Raw genomic sequence first — 25056 nt, 5'->3', positions numbered from 1 at the left:
CCACTGTGTTGACCTCATTGAAGTCTGGAGAATGGAAATCTTTGAGGTGGTGGAAGGGACTTGGTGAAAATTGCAGGTCACAGAGGATGCAAACCTGAACTGATTCTGGTATCTTCCCCTGCCCTCCCGTCCTCACAGTGTCATTAGGCCGCAGTGTTACAGGAATCTGCAAGTCAATGGATGAACAGGACAATGATTTTAAAGAGTTGTGGGCAAATCTTTTGGGTAGAGCAAAGAAAAAAGCTGGGGATGCTGAGGCAGCAAAGAGGGCTCAGAACAGGTCAAAAAGCACTGCAGCAAGAAGCAAATTAAGAAGGGGCAAAGCTGCTGCTAAGAGCCAAAACCATCATCACTTACCAGCAGCGAAGGAAACAAACTTGCCTCAAGATTTGGGTCCACAGGAACAAACATTTGTGCACAAAGAAGATGGTGATGCTGTAGCCTGTAGTAGTGGTGAGACTGCACAAGGGGATGGAATAAGAAACCCTTTCCCTGCCAGCCAGCTGAGTGCAGTGGCCAGTGAGTGTAGCCAGAGGACCCTGACAGGTGAGTGAACCGAAATCTTTCAAACAGAAAATAGGCTAGGACTGAAAACACTCTGTAGTTCCATGGAGCTCTTCAGAAGTCCACCTGGAGGGGACATATAGCAGCACTGGTCGAAGCAGACTTGCATTTGTGTTTCCATCTACACTTAGCTACTTAGGCTTATCCAGGGGTTTAACCTAGGAGTGTCTTCTGTGCTACAGGCAGGCAGAAGATGTCCTTCAGTAAGGTGAAGCCTTGGTACGAAGTGATGTGTTAGGGAGTCATTAGTCACTGTTTTTTGCAAAATCAGAACTGAGAAAAACACCTTCAAATCATCTAGAAGCAAGCTTAGAATATATTGAGGTGCTTTTTCACCCAGTGCATCATTGTATTGTGAAATATATTGCCACTGGACACTGACAAGGCCAGAAATATAAACAAGTTAAGAAAAGTGTTGGATTAATTCATAAAGGAGTAGTCCGTCAGTGGTTATTAAACATGATGGCCATAATGCAGTCATCAGTGCAGGAAGTCCTTAAACTGATAAATATGTTCGGCCAAGAGAAGGATTATTTTGTACCTGTCCTGTCCTGATCACCCTTTCTTAAGTATGTGTTGCTGACTGCACTCAGAGACAAGGTACTGGGCTGGTGAGATCTTTAGTCCCATCTTGTGTGCTGCCCATAACCACAGGATACCTCAAGCAGAGCAGTGGTATGCTGAGGTGTTAGTCTGGCATTGCCTCTGCCTGCTGCTTGTTGCCACCTCTTTTTGGGAACTCTGGGTTCCTTCAGCTCAGAGCCTGAAAGTTCAAGTCACAGATAGGGTTTGGAGATCAGAGGAAAGAACAGCAGGAACCACAGGACATCCTGCAGTGGCAACGCCGGGGAGAGCAGGGCTGTAGGGCTTCCTTGCTTGTTGCTCTTGCTAGTGACCTTCAGGCAAGGCCTTCCTTAATATTCCTTCCTCTAAAAGGAATATAGAGATATCTAAACTCCACTGTAGCACAGAAGCCTGATACTGTTACTGTGGTTATCAAGTATAAAGTCATGTAATAGCTAAACACATTATTCAGTTCTTCCTCTAAGAATGGCTGTTGCAAAACTGAGTCTGGCTTAGGCTGCTGTTGGGGAAGGCTTCCCAGCAGCTCTCTGGGCAGCTCAGCTATGTGTTTAAAACTGACTGGTAAAGCTCTGGTGTTTTCTTCCCCTCTAGTAAATACTCTGAGTAGGTGTTCCCAGAGTACGTTATCCTTCCATCCTGCTACGCAGCCAGGGACCTGCTCTTCACCCACCTCAAAGATACCACCGCTCGCAGGGTTGAAGATGCGGGTAGCAGAGCTGGTAGTGGAAAGAATGCAGCAGTTCAAGAGAGTGGCACCTGAGCAGCTAAAACACAGCACAGATGATAGCTTGCCAAAGTCTGTAGCCAGCGTGGATTTCCCTGACGGAAGCCAGGAGCAGAATCCACCAGAGAATGGTACGTTTCTCTTGTTAGCTCTTGTACGTGCAGAAAGAGTGCTGTGGTCTGGTGAGAATGGTTGCATGAGAAGCAGTCTGGATTCCTGGGCTTTGTTCCCAGCTAGCCTAGTGGCTCAGTGTGCAGCACTGAATAAATCACTCCAGATTGCTGAGAAAACTTGCTTTCTCTATTGTTAAAGGACTGGCCATACTTTTCTCCCAGCTCTTCTCTGAGGCTGAATTAACCTTATGCTCAGTTCTAGAGGGATAATTGTCTTCTTGGAAACAGGTTGAAATTCCAACAGGATCAGTGAACTTTTGTCATCCTTCCCTTGGGACAGTGTTAGGTAGCTGTTAGGTAAATATGACTCTTAGGTAGCCCCTGTCTTTGGTAGATCTCCAAGCACTCTGTAAGGCAATATGTTCTATGCAGATGTATTGAATGCACAGCAATTTTACTCTGGTTTGGTTCTTTATAAGTCAAGGCCCTGTTGGTTCTGTGTGGACATGAAAATCTGCTGTGTTTTAATATGTGGTGTGTAAGACCGCATGTTCTCCTCAGAAACTATAGCCAAAACTTACCCTTCATTTGGCTCCAACATGTGATGTACTGTGAATGAATTGCCACCTCCTGCTCCCAGGGCAGTGCAGGCCTGTAGGGTTTAAAGTGCAGTTTGTACATTCCCTTGTGAGAAATCAAATATGAAGATGCAAGAGAAAGAGTGCAATTAATTTTTACATGTCTAGTTTAATAAACTAATAATCAGAAGTGTAACAGTTCTATACCTTTCATACAAGATTCTTAGTTTTTTATCTTAGATCATCTCTCCCTTCTTTGCCAGATACCCACCGTCTTCCATCCATGGAGCATGACAGTGCTCTGGCTTTGGCTCTTCAGCAGGAAACCAAAGAGGAAGCCCTGGCAAGCCTAGAGGATGCAGGCTTGTTTTTCTGTCAGATCTGCCAGAAGGATCTCTCAGCCATGAACACAACACGACGAGAGCAGCATGTTAACAGGTGAAAGACCAGCATGATGTGTCCTTTCCACACCCTCTCCCCCTTAACCTCATAGACTGCTCAGTCAGCTTAGCCATTACAGAACATGGTAGCAGGGGAATCTGTATAGTGGCATGGACCTTTATGGCTTGAATTAACAAGTTGTTTTGATCTCAAAGCAGAGGCTGGTTGTCTGACCCTGCAGGGCTTCTGCATGTGTGTGGTAAGGCCAATGCTGCTTTCAGCAGCAGCGTAGCAGAGGGGCTGTGATTGTAAAGTGGCAACAAAATTAATGAGGACCCACTACTGCAGATTTTGAGATCTGCTGATTTCAGCCAACAAAGTAGTGTTTGATCTATTTTGCTAAAAATTGTTTGTCTAAGGACATCTAGTATGTCCTGCGTATCTGAGCTGTTTGCTGAGGGAAAGGTGATACTGTTCAGAAAGACAACTAACTTGTCCTTTAGAGCTTTGACAATGAGAGTAGAGAGGCTAAGGGAAGGCATACCTGCCACAAATTGAAATTAGTGCCCTTAATTTAACAGTTTCCTTAGTGGTAAATATCAAGTACAGTTAATATATTATGTACCGATAGCTCTTTGCAAATTAAAAGTCTGTGCTCCTCTGTTGAGAAAGTATCAGAAACAGCACATTTGAATGGTTTTAATTTCTTAATTCCAGCACTTTCGGGGGCAAGAGTGATTTGATTTGTCCAGTCCTACATCACATTATTGAGTGGCTCACATTCATTAGGGTTATCTGCGGCTGCAGCTTTAGAGGTGTTATTGCTGTTTCTGTCTTCAGATATTTGCTGCTGCTTGAGAGGACAGAGGTTGTAAAACAGTGACAGTGTGTCAGAAATGCTTTTTGAAATTAAGTTTGCTTTCTGAACTATTAGGCATGTAATCATATGGTGAGATTACAAGATTGTATTAGCAGTGGATTTTTTGGTAGCAGTCTTGATCACCAGAGGTAAAGCTGTAGATGGATAGATGCACTGGCAAACTAGTAATCACCAGTCCTAGTACATCAGATGAATGGTCTCTTATACAACCCTGTATGTGTAGGTAGTGTGTGTCATTACCTAATCAGGGAGTGATTTTTATAACAGGTATTGTAGATCCAGGATTTCATACCCTAAATCTCTTTGGAGAGGACAGAAAAAGAACCATTAAAATTTTTTACATAGTTTTGGCCTACTAGAAATTATTAGAAGTTCATTATCCTTCACTCTTAAGTGCAGTGTTCATTTTGACTGATCCCTTTTCTGTGGCATAGAACACTGTCTTTGTCAAGTGAGATATCTGACTTGAAAATGCTTGCATTCTTGACACTGCATGTGGTCATGCCTAAAAAGTAGTAAGAAGGATAAGAAGTAGTCCTGTTTCAGGTGGGGAAGACTTACCATTTCTCTGGTAGGGTGATTCTTTTTTTAACGGTGGATTATAAGTTAGCTGGAATGTTAGAATGAAGGCAAAAGGAGCGATTAGGTGATGGGCATGCAGTGAAGTTAAAAAGGTTATTACCTGCACTTGCTTCTGAGCAACATGTTTTTAATATGCCTCTGAGGCCATAGTTTCCATGTAGCTGTTATATGTCCTATTCATCACAGTGGTGGGTATGTAATTCTCCTTTCTTTAGGGGATGTTTCTTTGGCTGTTGCAGATATTAGGGATGGTTGTGCTCCCTTTTTTTTTTACTATGGTTTTAATCCTAGCATGGACAGTTTTAAAGTCTTCAGAGGTGAGCTTTGCCATCATCTCACAGGTGTCTGGATGAGATGGAAGAAGCGCAGATGTCATCCTCCAGCAAACCACTGGTCCCTGAATGTCCCATCTGCGGGAAGCGGTTCCAAACCCCACAGAGCCGAGTCAGTCACTTGAAACGCTGTGCTATCGAGATGGATGTTCCTCCTAAGCTGCTTCTTCAGGCAGTGCAGTTGCAGGTGTCCTCACTTGGTGATGCACCTCTTCAGTGTCCCAGGTAAGCTGGTGAAAATAAAAGATACTGGTTACTTTCTTTGGCCTGAGAGACATTGACCCTGTGCTCCTGGGGATGAATGGTAGAAGCAAGGCAGACTCGCAGGCTGGGTGGGCCCCAAGTCCAAAGAAGGTCAAGTAGAACCATGACCCAGTACCACATAAGTAGAATGTGGTAGTTGGTTGGAGAAATCATCTTGCTTTCCTTCAGGTGGTGGATGACGTTAAAAGTCAGCAGGCAAGAGCAAGATTGGGAGTAAATAATCTTACACTGGTTTGTCAGAAATATTTGTACTCTATGAGGCAACTACACCGTACAGCTGAATGGTGTGTTTGAGCTTGTTAAGCAAACCACACAGCATGAGCATGCAGTCTCTCCTGAGCATCTGTCATGCCAATGCCTCAGCTATTCGGCTTGTGGCTGTACTGGATGCATGTGCTTTACACCCCGAGCCAAGGAGGAAATAGACGTGATGTTTTGAAATGTGCTCGGTACAGAGCTGCATCTGCTGTCTTGGATTTGAGCAGAACCTTCAGAGTACAGCAAGTGGTGCCTGACTGAATTTGTAGAAGGGCTCATAAGTCCCTTTGTGCTGAGGAAGGACCATTGCCTGTTCCCTGTAGAAACAGAAGAGTGGGAAAGCATTTTCTGGTGATCTTGATTTTGCCCTGTTTCAACTTGTTTTTTCCACTTTGGTACAAAAAAGCATTCAAGGTAGAGATAGCAGATGCTTACATCAGTGCTGTAGTCTTGTGCTTACCTTTTCAAAACCAGATTTTCTCTAAATTGCTCTAAATTCCATGGATGATAAGAAATCCTTTGTGCTCTGCTAGTGAACAAAGTAGTGAATAGTTTCTCATTATCCTGGATATGGGAATCTCTCTGAGCAAGTAGAGCAGCTGGCCTGCAGTGCTCAGTGTTTCTTGTCTCTGATCCAGTCGCATTAACTTAGGCTTCCTGCTACATTCTTGTATTTCAGCAATCAACCAAGCAGGTCAAAGCGAAAAGGCTCCTCCGAAGAGGGCTCAAAGAAAATGCAGAAGAGGGCCAAATTGGAGACTAAGGATGAAGATTTGCTGGTTGCTATGGCAATGTCACGCTCTCTGTTGGAGCAAGAAAAGCAGGAACAAGCAAAATCAGTTACAAATGTGAAACCAGTGGCTGCTTTGCCAATCAAATGGAAGCCAGGATCAGGTATGTGTTCAAGTGAGTTAGTGTCAAAGGCTGTGTTATTGGAGGAGTAATGTAACACAGCCTGCTCTTCACTAAAACTTTTCTGTTGGGTATAGGAGGGATGACAACCCTGTTTCTGCTTTATTTAAGCTGTCAGAGCTTCAGCAATATGCAGTATCCACACACAGTCAAGAAAGACTGCAGGATGTCCATGGGTTTTAGTGAAATCCCTTAGGAATCTCATGCTTTTTTCACCAATTGATTGTTTTGAATCTGTAAAATATTCTTAAGATAAGCTGTAGTTTTTTGTAAACTGTGGAAGTGAAAAGAAATAACATGAAAAGATTATTATTTCTCCTGCAGTAGATTTTTTTCCTATTCATTCTGCTGCAACCTGGATTAATGCAGCTTTTTCAGCCTTATCTCTTATCTCCGTTTTCTTTCTGTAACAGACATACGTGTATACCACATGCTGTTGAGCATGTGCTTCGCTATTTCAGTGTGCAGAAAGGTTTAGAAAGGAAGATAGCTGCCAGGGGAGAGTGTTGAGTGCTGTGTAGAGGGGACACTTCACTCTTCATGACCCTGCTCAGGTCTCCTCCTGCCAATAGGCACTGCCAGTTGGATTTGGGGTTGGACATTAGTACAGCAAAGGTAGTAAGACACAGGATTACCAAATGAAAGCTGCTCAGTGTTCGTGTGAGCTGTGGTTTGATATCGTCAGTGACCTGTACACAAAAAAAGGAGTCCCTCATGGATTTGTTGGCATTTTTTTTATTCCCTTTTTTGCAAAGCACTGGGATCTAGTCAAGTGGTGTACAGGCACCATTCTGTGGGTCTGGGAGGTAGACTGCATGGGTATCACTTGATTCTGTAAAGATCAGCTTTTGTAGAGATGTGACCACTCCCAACAGGCAGCAGAGCAGTGTAAGCAGGAGTCAGTTTCTGGAGTTAATTTCTCCCTAAGGGTGATGCAAGGCTTTGGGCTGCCTGCAGAAATCTTAAGAGTTGTGTTCAGCTTGTAGCTGCCTTTTGGCCATCACTGACTGCAACACCTGAAGGAGCTGGCATGTTGAGCTCCTCTGCCCTATGTGTTCAGCTGTTTATTTATTTGGGTTCCTTTTCCTTTTCTTTTTAAAGAGAAAAAACGGCGTAAAAGAGGCCCAACTGCACCTCCACCATTACTGCTTCAGAACCCGGAGAAGGCCCGCAAAAGGATCCAAGAGCGAGTAGCTATGCTGCTTGCAGAAGAGGTGGAATTCCCTCCCACCCCTCGGCTTCCCAATAGTAGGATATTGGAGGATGAATCTGGGAAAGCAACCTGGCTCTTGCCGTTGTCCAAAAACAGGGAGTGCTTTTTGTGGAATATCAGTGCTCTGACAGGATCCTATGACCCTGAATCATTCTACACTACTGGATTAACCCCTCCAATTGTACCTTGGAAGCCTGTGCAGGTGCGAAGCTCTTCTGTCCTTGCTCTGATACTTGTGTTCAAGTTCACTTACCCTGTAACCCTTCTGTTTCCTCACTTGGTATTTAAACAAGTGATCCCCTGCCTCTTGATACTCATACTCACTGTTCGTGCCCTACTGTCCCCTGGTCTTACACAGTTAGGTTTTATGATCTTGAACTTTCATTTCTCCCTTTTGCAGAGGAGACCAAGGCTCACGTTAGCATGTTATTCCTTGAGCTTTCAGAAAATATAACTGATGGGAACAGAGAGTACTGAGTAAAGGGACCCCATTGTGGTCATTTTACCACTAGTTTGTCCATGTTTACATCAGCCTGACTCTTGTTTTCCTTCTTGGCACTTTTCTCTGATTGATTCTAATATGAGCGTTACCCATGTGTTGCACTCAGCAAGGATCTGGGTGAAAAGTTTAAACTGAAGACTGATATTTGTCATGCACAGAGGAGAAGGTGGAAGCACCTAGAGTTGTAAAGTGAAGCATTTGCACTTCAGGCTTTCCCTGTGCCTCCCACTGCCTCTTGTGGCATATGAGCTTTGATCCAGTTTTCAGTTCCACTGTTTCATTCTGGTTTTCATCTAGATCTCCTGTCTCTTACAATGCTCTGTATTTTTATAAAAAGTGCCTACAGAAGTAGACAAAGCTCTTTTAGTCTCATCTTATCACACACTTGCTCACTGAGAAGAAGAAAATTGCTTATCTTCCTTCCCTCATTCTTTTCTTGAAGAATTTGGTGCTTCTGTTCAAAAACTACTGTGCATGTATAGGTGCTTTATTTAATACTTCTTCCCTAGTCAAAGCCCAGAGTTTTTCACTGGCTTATCACAGGCTAGGGCTGTACTGGAGGGGTTCCATCCTATGAAGATTTTTGACCTTTTGTTCAAGCCAAAAACTGCCAGAGAAGTTTAAAAATAAAAAGTAGAAAAGCCTTTAAAATCATGGCAAGAGTGTGTTTTCCCATCTGATTCTTTCCGTTCACAGAAATGGCTAAACCATTTTTACTTAGAAATAAACAAACAAATCTATTTTTATTGGGAAACAGAGACCAAACCTGGAGAATATCAGCTCCAAGGTGAAGGTTTGGTTTAGTTACATGTAACTGCAAAGGCATTTCAGAACTCAGAACAGAAGCACCTGGAGAGCTTCAGCTGTGACTGTTGCCAGGCTCTCCAGCTATAATGAAATATTTAGATGTTGAAGTGGGAGCATTTCCACCATCCTTTCTCCCTGCTTGGCAATTGCCTGCACAGACATGCTCCTGGAGAAACAACCTTTTCTGCATTTTCTGTTGTAGTTTCCTTTCTTCTGTTCAGACCTGTCTTATCTCTGGAGAGTCCTTCATAAAACTGCAGAGGGCTTTTGCCTCAGAAGCCCCTGTACCTGGGGAATGCTCTGTAATCCTTTACTAGATGTTTCAAAAATATGAAGTAGAGACTATGCTCTGAGCTCTGCAAATACACAAAATGAGTCCTACTTTATTGGTGTCTTTTTTTCCTTCTCTTTTGATCAGAATCATAAGCCAGAGAACCTTCTGCCATTGGTGGGATCTGATCAGCCAAAAGTATCCCAACAAATTCAGCCTGACCTCAGTTCTCACGAGCCCACTTGCACAGAGGTTGGAGGCCAAACTTCTGATGAATCCAAGTCAGGCCCTGAAGGAGATGGGCAGTTTTTATCTCACAGCCAGAAGGATGTTCAGACCCTGCAGGACCTAGTTGAGTTGGCCAGGGAAGGACTTACCCTTACTCAGTGGAACCTTGATGTTGACCACGTTCAGGCAGCAGAGCAGCCAGGTAAGTTCTGGCAGCTTTGTGAGCCTTGTCCCTAGTGCCTTCAGCTACACAGAGACAAACTTATGCAGTGCTAAGTTAGGAGAGCCATGACAGCACCCACGGAATGTCGATGTTGATCCAAGAGGTGATGTTGTAGGGGGACATTTTTCTGCAGTAAGCTTTAGATACAGTCAAGCTGACATTTCTGAAGTGGTTCATAAATACTAGCATTTAAGAGAACTCCTGGACAGCAGATACTAAATTTTATTTTTAAATTCCCTTAAAGTTATCAAAGTATTTTCTGCCAGGAGGGAGCCCGGACATGTTCAACAGCTGAGACAAAATCCTCATCCCTGCTATTTGGACAGTCTTTCTGTTATGTGCACTGTTTTTTCAGGTCTTGAGACAACTGAATGAGAGAGGTGTGCAAGAGGGATGATACTACACTGGTACATCAATTACACAAACCTGAAGTTTATCTGTACCTATACAGGGTTGAAAAAATACAACACCTAGAATTCCTCTATGGGCAGCTCTCTAATGTCCCTAGTCATAGTTGTATGTGGTACACAACTGCACATTTCAAGGTCAATGATATCCTCGAAAAGCTGTTCAGCAGAATGTGTTGTGTGTCTCCTGTTCACCTGTGAAAGAGAACATGGTTGCTAAGTTCACCTGTCTGCATTTTCACTTGGGTATAATATTCCTCACTTCCCCTACTAAACTGCAGCAAATGATTCCTGGTCCTATGAAACTACTCCTGGGATTTCAGTGGAGGTATAGCTTCCTGGGTGAGGGAAATAATTTCCGCGCATAAATGTATATTGTGTGTGTAAATGAGACCAGGTGGAGAAAAAACACTGTGCAGACACTAATGCATCAGAACCCATTTCTGAAGACATTAATTTTTTCTGTGGCTCTGCATCCTGTTCTGTGCACTCTGTAGACTACCACAGGGCTTAGGCTGTGCAAAACTGATTTCACTGGCTGCCTCTGAGCACTAGGGCCCACAGCATTTTGTCTAGGTTGAAATGCGGATCCAAGATACGTTCTGCCTGTCTGCTAGCATGAGACCATGGCATGTCGCATCCAGCTCTGTGTCATAGTTTTGTTCCCACTGGAGGAAAACTGAGATGTGAAAGCAGGGAAGCATGCTGCACTCCATGGTTCCTCCATCTGGATGATTATGGCACACACAGATCTGCAGGAGATTCGTGCTGCTCATGGCTGAATGGTACTCGGGTACCCACAGCCTGTTGCAGCCCAGAGCTAAACCCTCCCATAAAGGCATGAGGGAGAGGCTGAGCCTTCAATTCAGTCAGGCTGGTTATAGCAGCTTTCTCGGGGAGCTGTCGGCAAGGATCCTGTTAGGAGTTTTTACATCACTCTGTCTCACAAAGAAGTTGTATGTGATTTGTGATGTGCATTTTCTTCTTTGAGGAGAAGAACTGACTTCCAGTGATACTCCACATAGTGGCTTTGTGCCCCCATCCAAAGAGAAGAATGTCCTGATGAGCAGCTGTAAAAGAGTAAGAACAACCCTTTTTTTCCACTTTTTTGATATTTGTTTATCACTATAAAAAAGAAGCTATTGCATTTGTGCAATTCATAGAAGTATGGAATATTTCCCATTCCTGTCCATAGAAACAAAGAGGTGCAGAAGGTTCACAGACGCTCAGGAATCATCACGAGCACGGGTGAGATCAGCACACGTGGTGGTATTTCACTGATGCCCACAAGCATGCCTGTGGATTTTTCAGTACTTGCCCTAGCTGGTGAGAGAGATGATTTAAAATGACAGGTAACATAAGGCAAATCTGTGCATAGTTTATATAAAGAGAACCAGGTTAGAGAGTTATGTTATAGCACTAAGAGTATTTGGGGGTAGGAATTAGTGATGCAGCGCACCACGTTAGGCAGTACTCTGCTTTAATGCCCAGGCAATCCAAGAGAAAATTGGCTGCAGCCCAGGAGAGACAGAACTGTCTTGTGCTTCCTCCATGTTCACACACCCAGCTACTTCGGGTGGTTCTGAATGGAGCTGTTCCTCCTCTGTCACCATCCTCTCCACGCCGTGCCTTGCAGTGGAAGAGAGAATTTTTGCAAAGACTGGCTGACTTGCAATAAATTCTGTCATCTGGTATAAAAATCCAATAGATGATGTGGAATGCTGTGAGGTCCATGGAAGATGAGCACTTTTTTGCTGCTAATGTGAGCTTTTAAAAGGTTTAGTATAGAAAATCCTCAATTATGGGAACACATATTGGAGGATCTAGCTTGAAAATGGTGATTAGGTGAAGAATACAGGCTAGTAAGTCACAGATGATTTTTTTTATCAAGCCAGTAGTGTTCTGTAGATCACATCTTGCCCCAGATGCACCAGTGGAAATGTAATCATCAGTTTCTTCAACTGAACTGCATATAAAAAGACCCTAATTCATCTTAGGGAGGTGATTGTCCCCCTGTACTCGGCACTGGTGAGGCTGCACCTGGAATACTGTGTCCAGTTTTGGGCCCCTCAATACAAGAAAGACATTGAGGTGCTGGAGCGTGTTCAGAGAAGGGCAGTGAAGCTGGTGAAGGGTCTGGAGCACAGGCCTTATGAGGAGCAGCTGAGGGAACTGGGGTTGTTTAGTCTGGAGAAGAGGAGGCTGAGGGGAACCTTATCGCTCTCTACAACTACCTGAAAGGAGGTTGTAGTGAGGTGGGTGTTGGTCTCTTCTCCCAAGTAGCTAGTGATAGGACAAGAGGAAATGGGCTCAAGCTGTGTCAGGGGAGGTTTAGATTGGATATTAGGAAACATTTCTTCATGGAAAGGGTAGTCAAGCATTGGAACAGGCTGCCCAGAGAGGTGGTGGAGTCACCATCCCTGGAAGTGTTCAAAAAACAGGTAGATGTGGCACTTTAGGACATGGTTTAGTGGGCATGGTGGTGTTGGGTTGATGATTGGAATGATGATCTTAGAGGTCCTTTCCAATCTTAATGATTCCTAGTTTTTACTTTCATTATAAATAATCCAGCCACCAAGCCAGGAAACATGAAATTGCTACTCTACCCTTAATTGGTTTAGTGGTGGACTTGGTAATGTGAGGTTAATGGTTGGACTGGATGATCTCAAAGGTCTTTTCCAACCTAAACGATTCTATGATTCTATGATGTTCTTACCAGGGCCATCCACTTTATCTGGTGAAACTTATTATCCTTGGTTTGATAATAAATATTCATGCCATGAAAGCTAGTAGCTTTTGAAGCCAGATAAATTTTAATGCCTAGATGTTTTGTGCTAATAGAATTAAGAGGATTCTAAAAGGAGACAATTCTGTGAGGTGGGAATCTACTGAGCTTGAGTATCCCAGCTACTTTTTAGAGAAACTCTAGATATTCTTTGGGGGTATTAAAAAAAAAAAATCCTTAGCAGGAAAAAACATCTTGTTTTATAACCTTCTGAGTCTATTAAACCAGAGGCCTTTAGCCATACAGAAACTGTTGTTGAAACTCAGTTGCTAGCAGCAAAACCAGTATGATTTTTTCAGATTTAGTTTGATTCCATGATAGTTTTCCTGAGCAAATGAAGTGTGGCTGGAGAGTTGGATTGCCAGTGGGAGAGATTTGTGCTTTATATGAGCACAGACAGAGTGTAACCATGTAGAGCAAATACATCCATTGCATTAGTAACACATCCCCCCACCCATGCTTAAGACCCTTGTGACATCTGTGGAGTCCAGTCTAGCTGGCCTCCTCAGTAGGAGAGAGTGTTCTGGTGTGTTCTCTGACAGGAGCACTTGCCCACTTGGAGCTGTCTTCAGACCAGTCTGTTTGCTTTGCACAGAGAATGGTGCAGCCAGGAGATTTCTAGCCTTATTTAATTTCCTCATTCCTGATTCATAATTTTAGCATCAGCAGGAAAGCTGTTCTGGGCTTGCTGCCTGGAACGTAGCATCAGGAGTCTGTGTTTGCTGGCTTCCTGAGGTAGGCTTGCAGGTATTCTACCTGCCAAGAATAAGAAAGCAAGAAACATCAGATTAGTTTCCAGACTGAGCTTCCTGTCTTCCCCTTGGAGATCAGTCCACATCACTGCCATGACATGCAGAGTCTTCTCTAGCCCACCTATGAAGGCCTGGAAGAAGTGTTCTGGTGTGTGCTGCTGTTTTGGTGCTAATTAGTGTTGGCTGCCTGCAGACACATGCTGGAGCAAGTAGAAAGGTTGGGTTTCCACAGTCCACTGCTAATGTAGAAACCTGCTAATAAAATAAAGAGCTGTGTTGTTCCAGATGGAACTGCATCTCATGCAGATGTTCACTGGAGTAAAATTTGCAGTTCCTCAACTTTGCAGTAGGTTTGAAAAGCACAAGGTCAATGATTAGTGTGTTAACTATAAACTGGTTTCCACTTACAGTCAGCCAGCCTCTCAACTGTGAGCTGAGGGTATTTCACACTTCTCTGAAGCAGTGGCCACCTCCAGAGCTGCAACACTTGCCTAGAGGGATCTGAGTCTTTAGAAGATTGCCTGGGGTGGGTTCATACTGGGAGCAGCTCCAGAGCAGAAACAGAGCATTCATCATTGCTGTCTTTGGCAGCATGCCCCAGGCCTGACCTTTACCATCACCAGTAACCAGTCACAGGTAGCTCAGTCAACAAGCCCTCCCCAAAATTCCAGCAAGGGGTTCTAGAACAATAATAGAAATTACGTTTCTTTTATAAAACTGAGTGGAATTTTCAAAAGGGGTTTCAGTAACAAGCACATAAGTTCCTTTGAACTAGACACCTGCATTAGTTTTATTCTCTGTAGGCCCTTTGCTGCAGAGTTGCTCTTCTCAGCTGTCATTGCCAGACAGTGAACGAGAGAAGAAAGGCTCATTACCCTATCCCTGAGTCATCCTCTTTCCTCTTACTCTAATTATAGTGAATTGAGTTCAAGTCCGTCAAAGTGGAAATTACAGTTTCCTAAAAATGTGGTGGAAGGCAGTAGATCAAGAGGCCAACTGTAGGCAGTAGCTAGACCGCATCAGGAAATGGTGTGGTGAGGATCTGAGGGTGATAATGTGCTGTAATACAGGGCAGAACAAGTACAGTAGAATACAACACGACTGTCCTTTCTTCACAATTGCCAGACTGTGAAAAAGTGGAGGAAAACAAAGCCGGAAATGTCTGTTAGACTTGTCCGCTTATTTGTCATATGGAAGACCTGAAGTTGATAATGCTGATGATTATCTTCAGGAGGCAAAGGCAGTGTATCCAGACTGGGGCCCACAGTACAGCAATGCTGATAAACCGGGTTGTTCCCTTCTTATTTTTCAGGGAAATGTTTGACAGCTGTAATGTAACTTCTGTCTTTGTGTTCCTTCTGTGTTCTAGTCCTCTCTGAGGTTGCTGGCTGAAGATTTCAGTGCAATGGTCAACAATCCCCACTTAAGTGATGTCCAGTTCCAAGTGGACTCTGGGGAAGTCCTTTATGCCCACATGTTTGTGTTGTACGCACGGTGTCCACAGGCCATTCAAGTTGTAAGTACTGCTGACATACTTTCCTCCTCTGCTTCAGAAAAGCCCAAACTACCCATACCTACAGTCAGTTAGTGCTACAGAATCAGCACAGAGCACTGCTAGGCCTAATGCCAAGTGCCTCTGGATCTGCAGTGGTTTTTCAGCTTAGGAAGCCAGAATCCTGACAAAGTGGTGGAAAATGTGGTACTTTATCTGGGTGGACTATGGGGAGGCAAGGATCCTTCCTTGCATTCTGCCCATGAGCAATGGAGGAAGCTTCCTAAGTGCTTTTTGCCCTTAATTTTTTGTGCCTGTGCAAGTGCAGACTGCCTTGTCCATCTTGGTGTGTCCTGCCTGTCACCCAGGCTGGGAAGCTTGAGTGTGGAATAGAGAGATTCTGGGAAGTATTTGAAAATAACCTACACAGAGGTTTTGTCACTCAGAGCTGCTTTGGAGGTAGCTGTACTGAACCGTGCTTTCTGCAAGGCTAGTGCAGTAGTTCTTACACTGAATAGTTCCCAGCCTGCTCCTATGCAGCCTCCTGTCGGGACAGTGAAAGGCACTGAGCCTGAGATTTGAACTCTACTATTTCACAGAGCTGCCACCAGTCCATGCAACCAGTTCCCTAACATAAGAAGCTTTTTTTAAAACTGTCTTTTTGGAAAGTTTAGTTTTATCCTCATGTGTGTTGGCAGTAGTTTCCACCCAAGATGAGTCAGGCCATTTCTAAGGGGTCCATGAATGTTCGGGGAGGGGAAGCAAGTTCATATATGCCATACAGCAGTCTTAGATTGATTTGTGGTCACATGCACATTCTTTAATAGTTATGAAGATCCCTTAAAAAATTCAAAGGACTTTAAAAACTGTTGGGTTAGCCATGTTCTCTTACTATTTCCTTGCAGCTCTGTCTGGCTTCAGCATTCCAATTCAGTTTTCATGGGCAGGAATCATTTGTGTGGGTAGAGTTGTGGGATTGGTCCTATGCTGTATTTTTGATGCCTGCAGAGGGTTGTTTTCCTGTAAGTCCCCACCTGCAGAGCAGCATTTCATGTTTATTTTCTGTATAGGTGAGGGCGTGCTCTTCTTTGTTGGAGATTTTGGGTAACAAGGAGACATTAATTAATCAGAGATTACTTTGGAGCTCGTGTTTTCTATTGCGTGGTGTCCCCTAACTTTGGAGAGAGTTTCAGATAGGACAATACATGATTTGGCTGCAAAGGAAGTGAGACCTCACTGAACTGGAGACGCATTTTCGCCAAAACCTGAGATCAAGTTGGACCCACACAGATAATGGTCCTGTTCAGTGGAGTAGTGTTTTGTATGGTGTCTCTTTTCCTGGGATACACCAGGAGAACTAGAATTGGCAGTGCATCAAGGGTAGGTAAATTCAAAACAGATTAGAGGAAGCTCACTTGTAGAGAGGTATAGATAACTCTGGAAATTGTGCTCTGGGAAGTAATTTGATTCCAAAACTAACTGGAGAACTCTAAGACCATCTTTTATATGTGTGACTAAAAAGAGTAGTTAAACTTTATCAAAGCTAACAGCTGTAGGGTCAGGAAGGAAACGGCCCGTTCCATATGAAGCTCTGCAAACTGGTCATCTTAGCTTCCCTCTGAGGCATCAGGCCCTGGTCCCAGGGTAAGACTTCAGCGAATGAAAGGAGTAAGCTGGTAGGACCAAGAACGTTGGTGTTGCTGTTCCTTTACTAGCAAATGGACTTTGTTTGCTTTCTTCTTACCCCAGGTTCACAGCCAGGGGTTCCTAGTGGAGGAGGATGGGAATGCGCAGACACGCCGTGTGCTGCTGAGTGACGTGACAGGAGAGGCGGTGTGTGCATTCCTGCGATACCTTTATGCTGCTGATGCTGACATCCCTGCTGGGGTGCTCCCCCAGGTGGGGGCTCTGGCTGCCAGGTTTGTATCATGAGCATGTTTTGGATCCCCTCATGCTTTCAGCCACGCAGACCCCAACCTGATATCTTCTGTTGCAGTTTTAGTGGCTTACAAATTCCATAGTCCTCTGCTCACATCTTAAATGAGTTGCACATAAGAACATGCTACCCTCATGTTTTCCATGCGTCTGTTTTCAGGTTGTATCTGTGTGAGATTTTCTATGTTCAGTATATGCTTAGCAGAATTCTGCCAAGAGTTTTGTCTCAGGGTGTTTATCGACAGCTGATGTTGACAATGATGAGCGTATCTTCTATATGTGATTCTCAAAGCATTGCAGTAGCAATGCACTTAGCCTGAACAACACTTGCAGAATGTATTGGATGCTTAGAACTCTAATGTGTCGTGTCAGCCATGCTCTCGGTCATGATCCTAAGGCATGCTCTAAGTAAAGAGCTTGAAGTAGGAGCATTTGCAGAGTTATGGGGGGAAAATGGTTGGGTCTTGCCAAAATGTATGTACAGAGGTGTCCTGTCACTCCAAAAACCTTGCACGTGACAGGCATTATCCAGCCCCAGCCATTCTGTGGGGCTCTGACCAGTGCAAATGGCAAAGGGGTTTTAGTGCAGTCATATAGCTGTTTAGTCTCAAACGTAAAAAAGGAAGGGCGAGCATGATACTTTCATGTAAGTGACACCTGGAAATGGGAATTCTGAATTTTAGGAGTATACTGGATCTTGTATCTCTTAGGAAACCAGCATCCTCATGCAAATCCTTTACAAGGCTCACAAGAGTGATCAGGTGAAGAAATACTGGAGGAGGAAAGTACTAACTATTATAAATACTAATAAGTAATAATAAATACTATTATATTGTTGCAGGTTTGGTATGAAGGAACTGATGGCAAAGTGTGAAAACAACACTGGAGAGAGTCAGGTGTCTTCTGGAGTGGATTCAGAAGATGATCTTATCTCTGTGAGGGATGACAAAGATTGTGAGGACAGAGCTGAGAACTTTGAAGACCTCTTGAAGTCAGTGTGGGTGGGTGAAGATGAGGAAGAAGTAGCTATGCTGAACCCTGAATGCCAGAAGGAAGATGACAATGGGGTGGGTGAACAGGAGCTGGAGGAAATCTATGAGTTTGCTGCAACTCAGAGAAAGATGGTTCAAGGTGAAACAGAAGTGAGCGAGGGAACAGACTGCAGCATCTGCAGTGATACTGAGGCAGCCCAAGGTACAAACCAGCAAACTGAGGAGGAAGAGGTAAAGAGATCTGAATCTGCTTTAATAAGCAACAGCTTCAAAGATTTGAGGGATGGCAATGATGTGGAGAGATCTAAATATGACTCGTCAGCACAAGAAGAGAAAATGCAGAATATAAATAGGTGCAAGAGCGTGAATGATCCACAGACCACTTTTGTGTCTCACCACAGTGAACCTCAAAAATGGGACATAGCATCCCATGGTGCCACTGTTAATGAAGGAGAGACTGCTAGGAGATGTGAAGGTGTGAAGGATTCCAAGCCATCTCAGGTCTCAGATGACAAGGCAGGTCACTGTGAAAAACAGTTTCCTAGCTTCCATGGTGATACTAATATAAATGAAAGTTATGAACGCTTGTTTTCTGCAACTCAGGGAGATTACTGTGAGCCTTCCCCAATGAAAGAAGTTATCAAAGAATCAGGAAAGGCTCCTAGTGAAAAACATGTTGATGTTAATGATTCACTTCCATACAGCAAGTCACAAAAAGACCTCTCTCCACATAGGAACGGTTTCTATGGGAGTCCTCCTCCCAAACCTTATGTGCCCCTTTTTCCTGCTGTTGGCTCTTCACCTGCATCTCCAAAATCAGAGAGAAAGTTTGCCGGAGAACACGTGTCAACACCAAAGCAAAACAAAAAGGAAAAGTCATTCCCATCTGATAAAATACACTTTCAGAAAGCCAACGAGCTGGATACTGCATCAGGAAATGAGAACACAATTTCTCCAGAAGAGCTTCCCCACATTGATTTAAACAAGCATACATATGCACCAGTGGTGTCATCACTGGTCATCAGAACTCAGGGTGCTGCAGCTCAGGGGAAGAAGGAGGGTGATGTTATTGTTTTATCTTCTGATGATGAAATAGAGTTACAACAAGACAAGAAGTCGCCAGAGTCAGGCTCTGCTCTGAATAAAATGGAAATCTCTGGGCAACTGAAATGCACAAACATAGAACAAGGTCCTGAGATACCAAAACCTGAACATAACTCATCAGTCACTGAAACAGAGCAGAGATCAACCCAGGTGTCATGTGGCATTACAGATATAGTGCATGTAAGTAATGAAGTAAAGATGTCCACTGAATTGCCTCTCAGCAGACAAATAGAAGCTTGTACGGAGAGCAAACAGGGTCCAAAACTGAACCCTGAAAAAAGGCTCAGTCATGAAATGTCTTCAGGTACAGACAGCTCCTGGCTAGTGCCAGACACACCGGTTCTGAGCAAAAGCAGAAGTTTCTCAACACAGACTCAGGTCACAAGTATTAATTCTTTAAAGAGTCCAGGATCTAAACTCAGCACAAAGAACTTAGCAGCAAGTAATAGTAACCATGAAATGACTGGAAATTCAATAAAAGTTCACGAAACAACATTGTCAGACGAACATTTGCCTATGGAGAACTCAGTCAGTGAAAGGAGCCCTTCCAGCAGCCCAGCAATAGGATCATTTTCCCAGAACTCCCCACCAGTTTCTCCAGTGGATCTAGTTCTTCTCTCCCCTGGCCATATCAACATAGAAAGCAAATGTGCCAAGATCTCATTTTTATCCAATCCTGTGCCTCCATGCCATGAGCAGTCATTGGAAGACAAAACAAGTATCAGTGTGGTTGAGGTAGAGGACAGTGAAAAGGAAATAAGTCTGCCTTCTTTGAGTAGTAGCGTGTTGCTTTGTGGCGAGCCCCCAATCCCCGTTGATGATTGCTGGCATGTTGAATATCTGTCACCAGTCAGAGGTAACAGCCAGGACTTCAACCAGGTCAGCCGTGCAAAGATCAGCACTGCCAGCAGCCCCAGACCTGGCTCTTGGCATGACCAGTGGGAGAGCCCTGTCCACGCGCAGGAAATTAAGGGCAGTACCCCCCTTCGAGGAAGTCCTGTTGGCAGACGAACAACTTTGCTTTGTCCTGAAAAGAGTCCTATTGAGGCATGTTCATCAGTGGGCAGTAGACTGAGTTACCTGAACTCCAAAATCTGGGATGACTGGAATGGAGAAGAAGAGGAAGATGAATTTCCAGAGATGCTTCCTCTGTCTCAGAGGTTGTCAGCTGCAGCAGGTTCCTGTCAGACAGATGCTGTAAAGACTCCTGGTGAGAGCTTGTATTGATACTAGATTTATTGGACTAGGTTAAATTGTCTTCATTTTAAGTGGTCATCTGACCTGTGGTTCACTTGATACGTTGAAGGGGTCTTTTGGCCTTCTGATCTGCAGTAGTTGTCAGGGCCATGCACAAAGGAGGCACAGTCATCTGATGTGGGAGAGAGCATATCTAAATGTGGGATTCCTGGAGCATAGCAGCTTGTATTTCATTCACACTGGTTCTTTGATAGTGATGGTACTCCTTGCAGAAGCTACGGGTACCTGGAGGAGAAAAACCTAATGAAAACAGAACAAAAAACCAGCCTTCCGCTTGCATGCCAGTGGGTATTTGTTCCCTGTAGTAATGGGTGCTCTGTACAGTCTTGCTTTTCACACATTTGTGAAGTGATGCTTGTGCTAACGTACACAAGGACATCAGGTAAGCAACGCGGTGGTGCGGGCACAGAGGGTTGAGGCTACCTGGGGGTGGGTGCCTATCCCTGCCCATAGGTAGGCTTCATGCATGCTTTCGGGCAAAGCTCTGCTGATGCACTGCTGTCTTGTGCTGTCTTCTGTTTGCTAGTTCTGGGCCCTTGCAACAGACCTCTGCGTGCCCAGCACGTACCCTTGCATGGTTCCTTCCATCTAAGACCAGTAATTGATCTCATAGTATCTAATTAAATATATTACCAATTATGCCATACTAAGTGATTGGTTTAATGAGTCTTCAGAACATGACATGTGAGACTGACTGTGCTTCACAGTATCAGTAAATTGGTATCATTAAATCAGTATCTAACTCAGGACCCCAGAAGTTTGACTTGCTCAGTTTCTTCTGCATCAAGTCCCTGTTACAAAATTTCCTTCCTGGGCGAAGAACCAGTTTACAGAATTCAGTGAACATGTTTTTTTAACTGCCTTGTAAACATTGCCTGTTCTAATAAAGCCCTGAATGGGCTTCATATTCAGACATGACATATGTCTTGATTTAAGCTGTTTTCTGATTTAAAGTCAATAAAAACCAAGTATCCCAGTTTAGAAAAAAAAAAAAAAAGTTGACTGTTCTGTCCAGTATGAAGCTGAGTAATAATTAAAAGAGCTTGTAGGAATGTAGTGCTACTTAAACATCTATTATATAATATTGGAATACCTGCCACTAGAAGGGAACGATACCAGCCATTTTAAGTCCTTTCTGTACTAATTCCGATCATGGTAATTTTATTCTTCTGCAGAACCTTCCTATCAGGAGAACGACAAGCCTCCCAGCACTCCAATGACACCAATGCCAGCTTACTCCATCATGGAGACCCCGCAACTGAAGAAGGAGTTGAGCAGGTTAGCATTGGCTCCACAATTACATCTCTTTACGAATAGCAACTTGCTGGCAGGTAGTGTGAAAGCTCACTCCTGGGCTGAAAGTGACACCATGGTGAAGCTCCAGTCAGGTTTTTTTGAGGTCATGACACACTTTTCCAGCTGACCACTGGAATTCCTGGTCTGAGCGTCTTCCTGAGCTGTGACAGTGGAAGATGCAGCATTATCTTAACCTAAGCTCCCACCTTTCTCTTTCAGATTTGGAGTTCGTGCTCTCCCAAAACGCCAGATGGTGTTGAAGCTGAAGGAGATATTCCAGTATACTCACCAGGATGTGGACTCTGACTTTGAGGATGAAATCCCATCTTCGCAGCCTCCCCTGCAGAAGTCCCCAGCCAAACGCTCTAGGCAGTCAAAGGCAGACCGGACTGCAGGTGGAAAGCGTGCCAATGCCTCGAGGGCGGTGGGCAAAAGGAAGCAGGTTGCTACAGCTTCTTCAGTGCTCCCTGTGGGGAGGGCTGATGATGACCTTGTTGGATGCCGTGAAACAGGCTGTGCAGCACCCAAGGAGGGAACTAAAATGACACATGACCCAGAAGGAGCCAAAGAGCAGAAAAGGTCGTCTGTATCTCCAGAGAGATGGTCTCTGGCAGCTGATGGTGAGGAACCAATGCTCTCAGCATCTCAGGAGTCTGCAGTTTCTTCAGTGGATGGAAGCGACATCTCTTTTGGTTCACAGAGGTAAGGGAACAAAATACTAAACAAAACAGTCAATGATGCAGGACAGAGATGAGCTAGGAATGTGGCAAACAGAGGTGAGTGTCCATGTGGTCTACAGTGGCCCTGCCATCTCCTTGGGCGTGTCATTTGAAGGTCAACACACTCCTACGAAAGAAATAGGCTTTGGTTTTTTAGTCTAATTGCCAGTGAGCTATTCTCAGAACACAGAAGTGCTTGTGGCTGCATGTGGGCAAGGCCCAAATCTGGCATGCCTGGTCTCTGCAAGTTAGAGCGACAAGGAGCACTCAGCGTTGACTGAGAACCTGCAGCTAGAGTAGGGAGAGGACGGCACAGCACTACTCGGCAGAGGCTGCTGCAGTATGGCAGCAGTAGGTGCTATGGGTGAGGAGCAAGGAATGCCAGACAGCTCCAGGGCTGGGTGAGCACTGTTGCCGCTGGGATGGGGGAGTTTGCAGAACACGTGCCATTTTTTGCTTCGCTCGTTTTGTGGGTGCTGGTATCAGAGAGTCTGTGATCCTACAGAGGGGATTCACAGGGGTTGGCCACCAGGGACTTGAGCTCTGGTCCTGTCCTTGATGGCCTGTTCTTTCCTTGATCTCTGGTCTACTTGATCTTGCTTTTAGTTCTTTCATGAATGGATTTGAAGCCTGTGCTTTTGCATCTGAGGAGGAGGAAGAGGAGCTTCCAGCATCTCAGGCAGCAGCTCAGGAAGAAGATAAGCTGGAGGCAGTAAGGTGCTACATCCGTTCAAACACAGCCCTGTACCACAAGATTCTCTTTTATGAGCCAATTGAGCTGGCTGAGCTGCACACAGAGCTGAAACAGAATGGCATTAAAATTTCCAAGGCAAAGCTGCTGGACTTTTTAGATGCTCACTGTATCACGTTTACCACGGCCGGAGCCCGGAAGGAGAAGGAACAGAAAAGAAAAGGGAACAAAAAACAGAGGAGACGATACTAAATGGGGCCCACTCCTCCATCCTGAAAATTTTGTACGTGGAGGCCTTCCTGATAAGCTGGAAACCCTATTCCAGGCTGGTGCTAGCAGTGGTGATGTGATCGGTGGGTGTACTGCTCCTCCTTGCGGCCTGCTGTCAGATGACATGCTGGAGAATGGGTCTGAACTGAGCTCCCATTCCCAGCCCTCTGCTCCAAATTGCACAAACTCCTCCAGTCACTGTTCTGCCTTCAGCACACAGGTCATCTGGAGCCTCTTTTTTTCCCCCCGATTTTCCTCCTGTGCCTTTTCTTTTCTTTCCATTTTTCTAATAAATTTTGGGTCCTCAATTTTTCTTCATGTTGGTGCTTCTAGAGGCAGGTGCTTCCCTCAGTGACGCTTGCCAAGACCTTTTCCCTGGCTTTGGGCTGTGAAACACTTCACCCTTCAAGTTCCAGTGTTCCATAGAATAACCTGCCTGCAAGAAATCGGTCCCCTTTCTCCTGTGTAAAGCACTGAATGTTTAGACCCCAGTGACTGCCGTCTTCATTTCTTCAGCATACGATTGCCCTGCTGATTGTTAAGGCAGGGAGCACTGTGGAAATACAATGCCTTTCTTCTGTCCCTGGTTCAATTTGCAGTCTCTGGTAGAACTCCTTAATCTGTGTTTCTTAAATGTCTGCAAAACAGTGGAGGTGTTGTTCTAGTCTCTTTGTGATGGCTCCCAAAAGCGCCCTCTGACACCAGATGTCATGTGAAAGCCCTTTAGATTCGAACATGCAGTTCTGTATGTTCACTTGAATGCTGGATCTGTGTTAGAGATACCATCTGCTCCATTTTCTGAGCGCCGATTTACCTTGTCAGTGCAGCTTGAGTATGTCCTCGACAAAGATGTTTTTAAGACAGTATTATAGTGACCACTTGGATCTCTTCAGCACTTCTTATAACCTGATCTAAACCCACTTATCTGATCAGTCTCATTTCCAAACTGGACTGATCTTAGTTTGCAAACTGTCTGGGACTGTTGGGGAAGACTTGGACCCTAAATTGTCATCTTTTATGTATTTACTTTCACAACATCTTCTGACTTTTGTCTGTTCTGGCAGTTCTGAGTCTGCAAAGAGTCTCACTGAACAAAATGGACACAACACTTCAAAAAAAGAAGCCAGATTTCTAAATGTATTTATATATTTGGAAGTTAAAAATTTTTTTTCTATTTTTGATACAGTGTATCTTTGGGTTTATTTGATTTATATTATATGCAATAAAAAATTTGTAAGGTACTAATGATAAACTGTAAGTAATGTCTTATGACAGACTTGGGGGGGTTCTAAGTGGCAACGCTGGGTCTAGTCGAGAGCAGTAGAGTCTGCAGTCTGCACCCGTAGTGGCTGAAACCTGAGCAGGGAACTGGAGGAAGAGGAGTCAACACGGGCACCCTGCAGCGAGGAGTGGTGGGAGAGATCCCCCGGCAGTGGCTGATGAACAGTGGATTGGCTACCTGGAGAGACAATCTACCTGGTTCATCTGGGCTGTGCAGCCCTAAGGTAAGGGAGACTTGGGGGGAAGGTGTTGGGGTCTGCCGGGAGGATGGGCTGTGGGGAAGGGTCCAGTCTGGCCTTGGAGGGGAGGGCTGCTGGTGAAGGGGAAATGGGTGACCTCTTCTCTGTCAGGTGTCCATGGCATGTATAATGGTGGAGGGACCTCCTAGCAGGGCCTTTTGACATGCCTGGTGAATTTTCAGGAATTTGGGATAGTTTTCCTCCCTGGCAGTCACATCACTTTTCCTCCCCCACCTTCTTGTGCAAGAGCTGCCAGAAGGTGACTTTGTTACACGAAGAGGACAAGGCTTGCCTTAAGTGGCATTCTAGGAAATGTTTCCTTCAGCGTACCGTGTATTTCTCTCTCAAGTACACACTTCATACATGGAAAAACCGTCAGTTCTGTTTACCAGTCTTAATATGGGAAAATAAATAAGATC

At 44.5% G+C, this 25056-nt stretch overlaps 1 protein-coding gene across 1 annotated transcript; it reads left to right on the top strand.

Moving 5' to 3' along the window:
- Nucleotides 1-139: 139 nt before the first annotated feature.
- SLX4 (SLX4 structure-specific endonuclease subunit) lies at nucleotides 140-23395 on the top strand. The gene is made up of 14 exons (XM_075719193.1): nucleotides 140-546; nucleotides 1741-2004; nucleotides 2828-3002; nucleotides 4749-4964; nucleotides 5941-6155; nucleotides 7275-7588; nucleotides 9114-9396; nucleotides 10816-10904; nucleotides 14731-14877; nucleotides 16603-16772; nucleotides 17630-20094; nucleotides 21317-21419; nucleotides 21657-22139; nucleotides 22763-23395. The coding sequence occupies exons 1-14, from the start codon at nucleotides 177-179 to the stop codon at nucleotides 23097-23099; spliced, it is 5631 nt and encodes a 1876-aa protein (XP_075575308.1). The 5' UTR covers nucleotides 140-176; the 3' UTR covers nucleotides 23100-23395.
- The last annotated feature ends 1661 nt before the right edge of the window (nucleotides 23396-25056 follow it).

The sequence above is a fragment of the Pelecanus crispus genome, chromosome 11 (assembly GCF_030463565.1).
Source record: "Pelecanus crispus isolate bPelCri1 chromosome 11, bPelCri1.pri, whole genome shotgun sequence".
Classification (NCBI taxonomy): Eukaryota; Metazoa; Chordata; class Aves; order Pelecaniformes; family Pelecanidae; genus Pelecanus; species Pelecanus crispus.
The sequence above is the reverse complement of the archived record's forward strand: the minus strand, read 5'-3'. Positions and strand labels throughout refer to the sequence as shown.

Coding starts and splice junctions, on each gene's coding strand:
- SLX4 (XM_075719193.1), top strand. CDS start 177: ATGGATGAACAGGACAATGATTTTAAAGAGTTGTGGGCAAATCTTTTG. Junction 4,965..5,940: donor GCACCTCTTCAGTGTCCCAG/GTAAGCTGGTGA, acceptor CTTGTATTTCAG/CAATCAACCAAGCAGGTCAA. Junction 22,140..22,762: donor ATCTCTTTTGGTTCACAGAG/GTAAGGGAACAA, acceptor TCTTGCTTTTAG/TTCTTTCATGAATGGATTTG.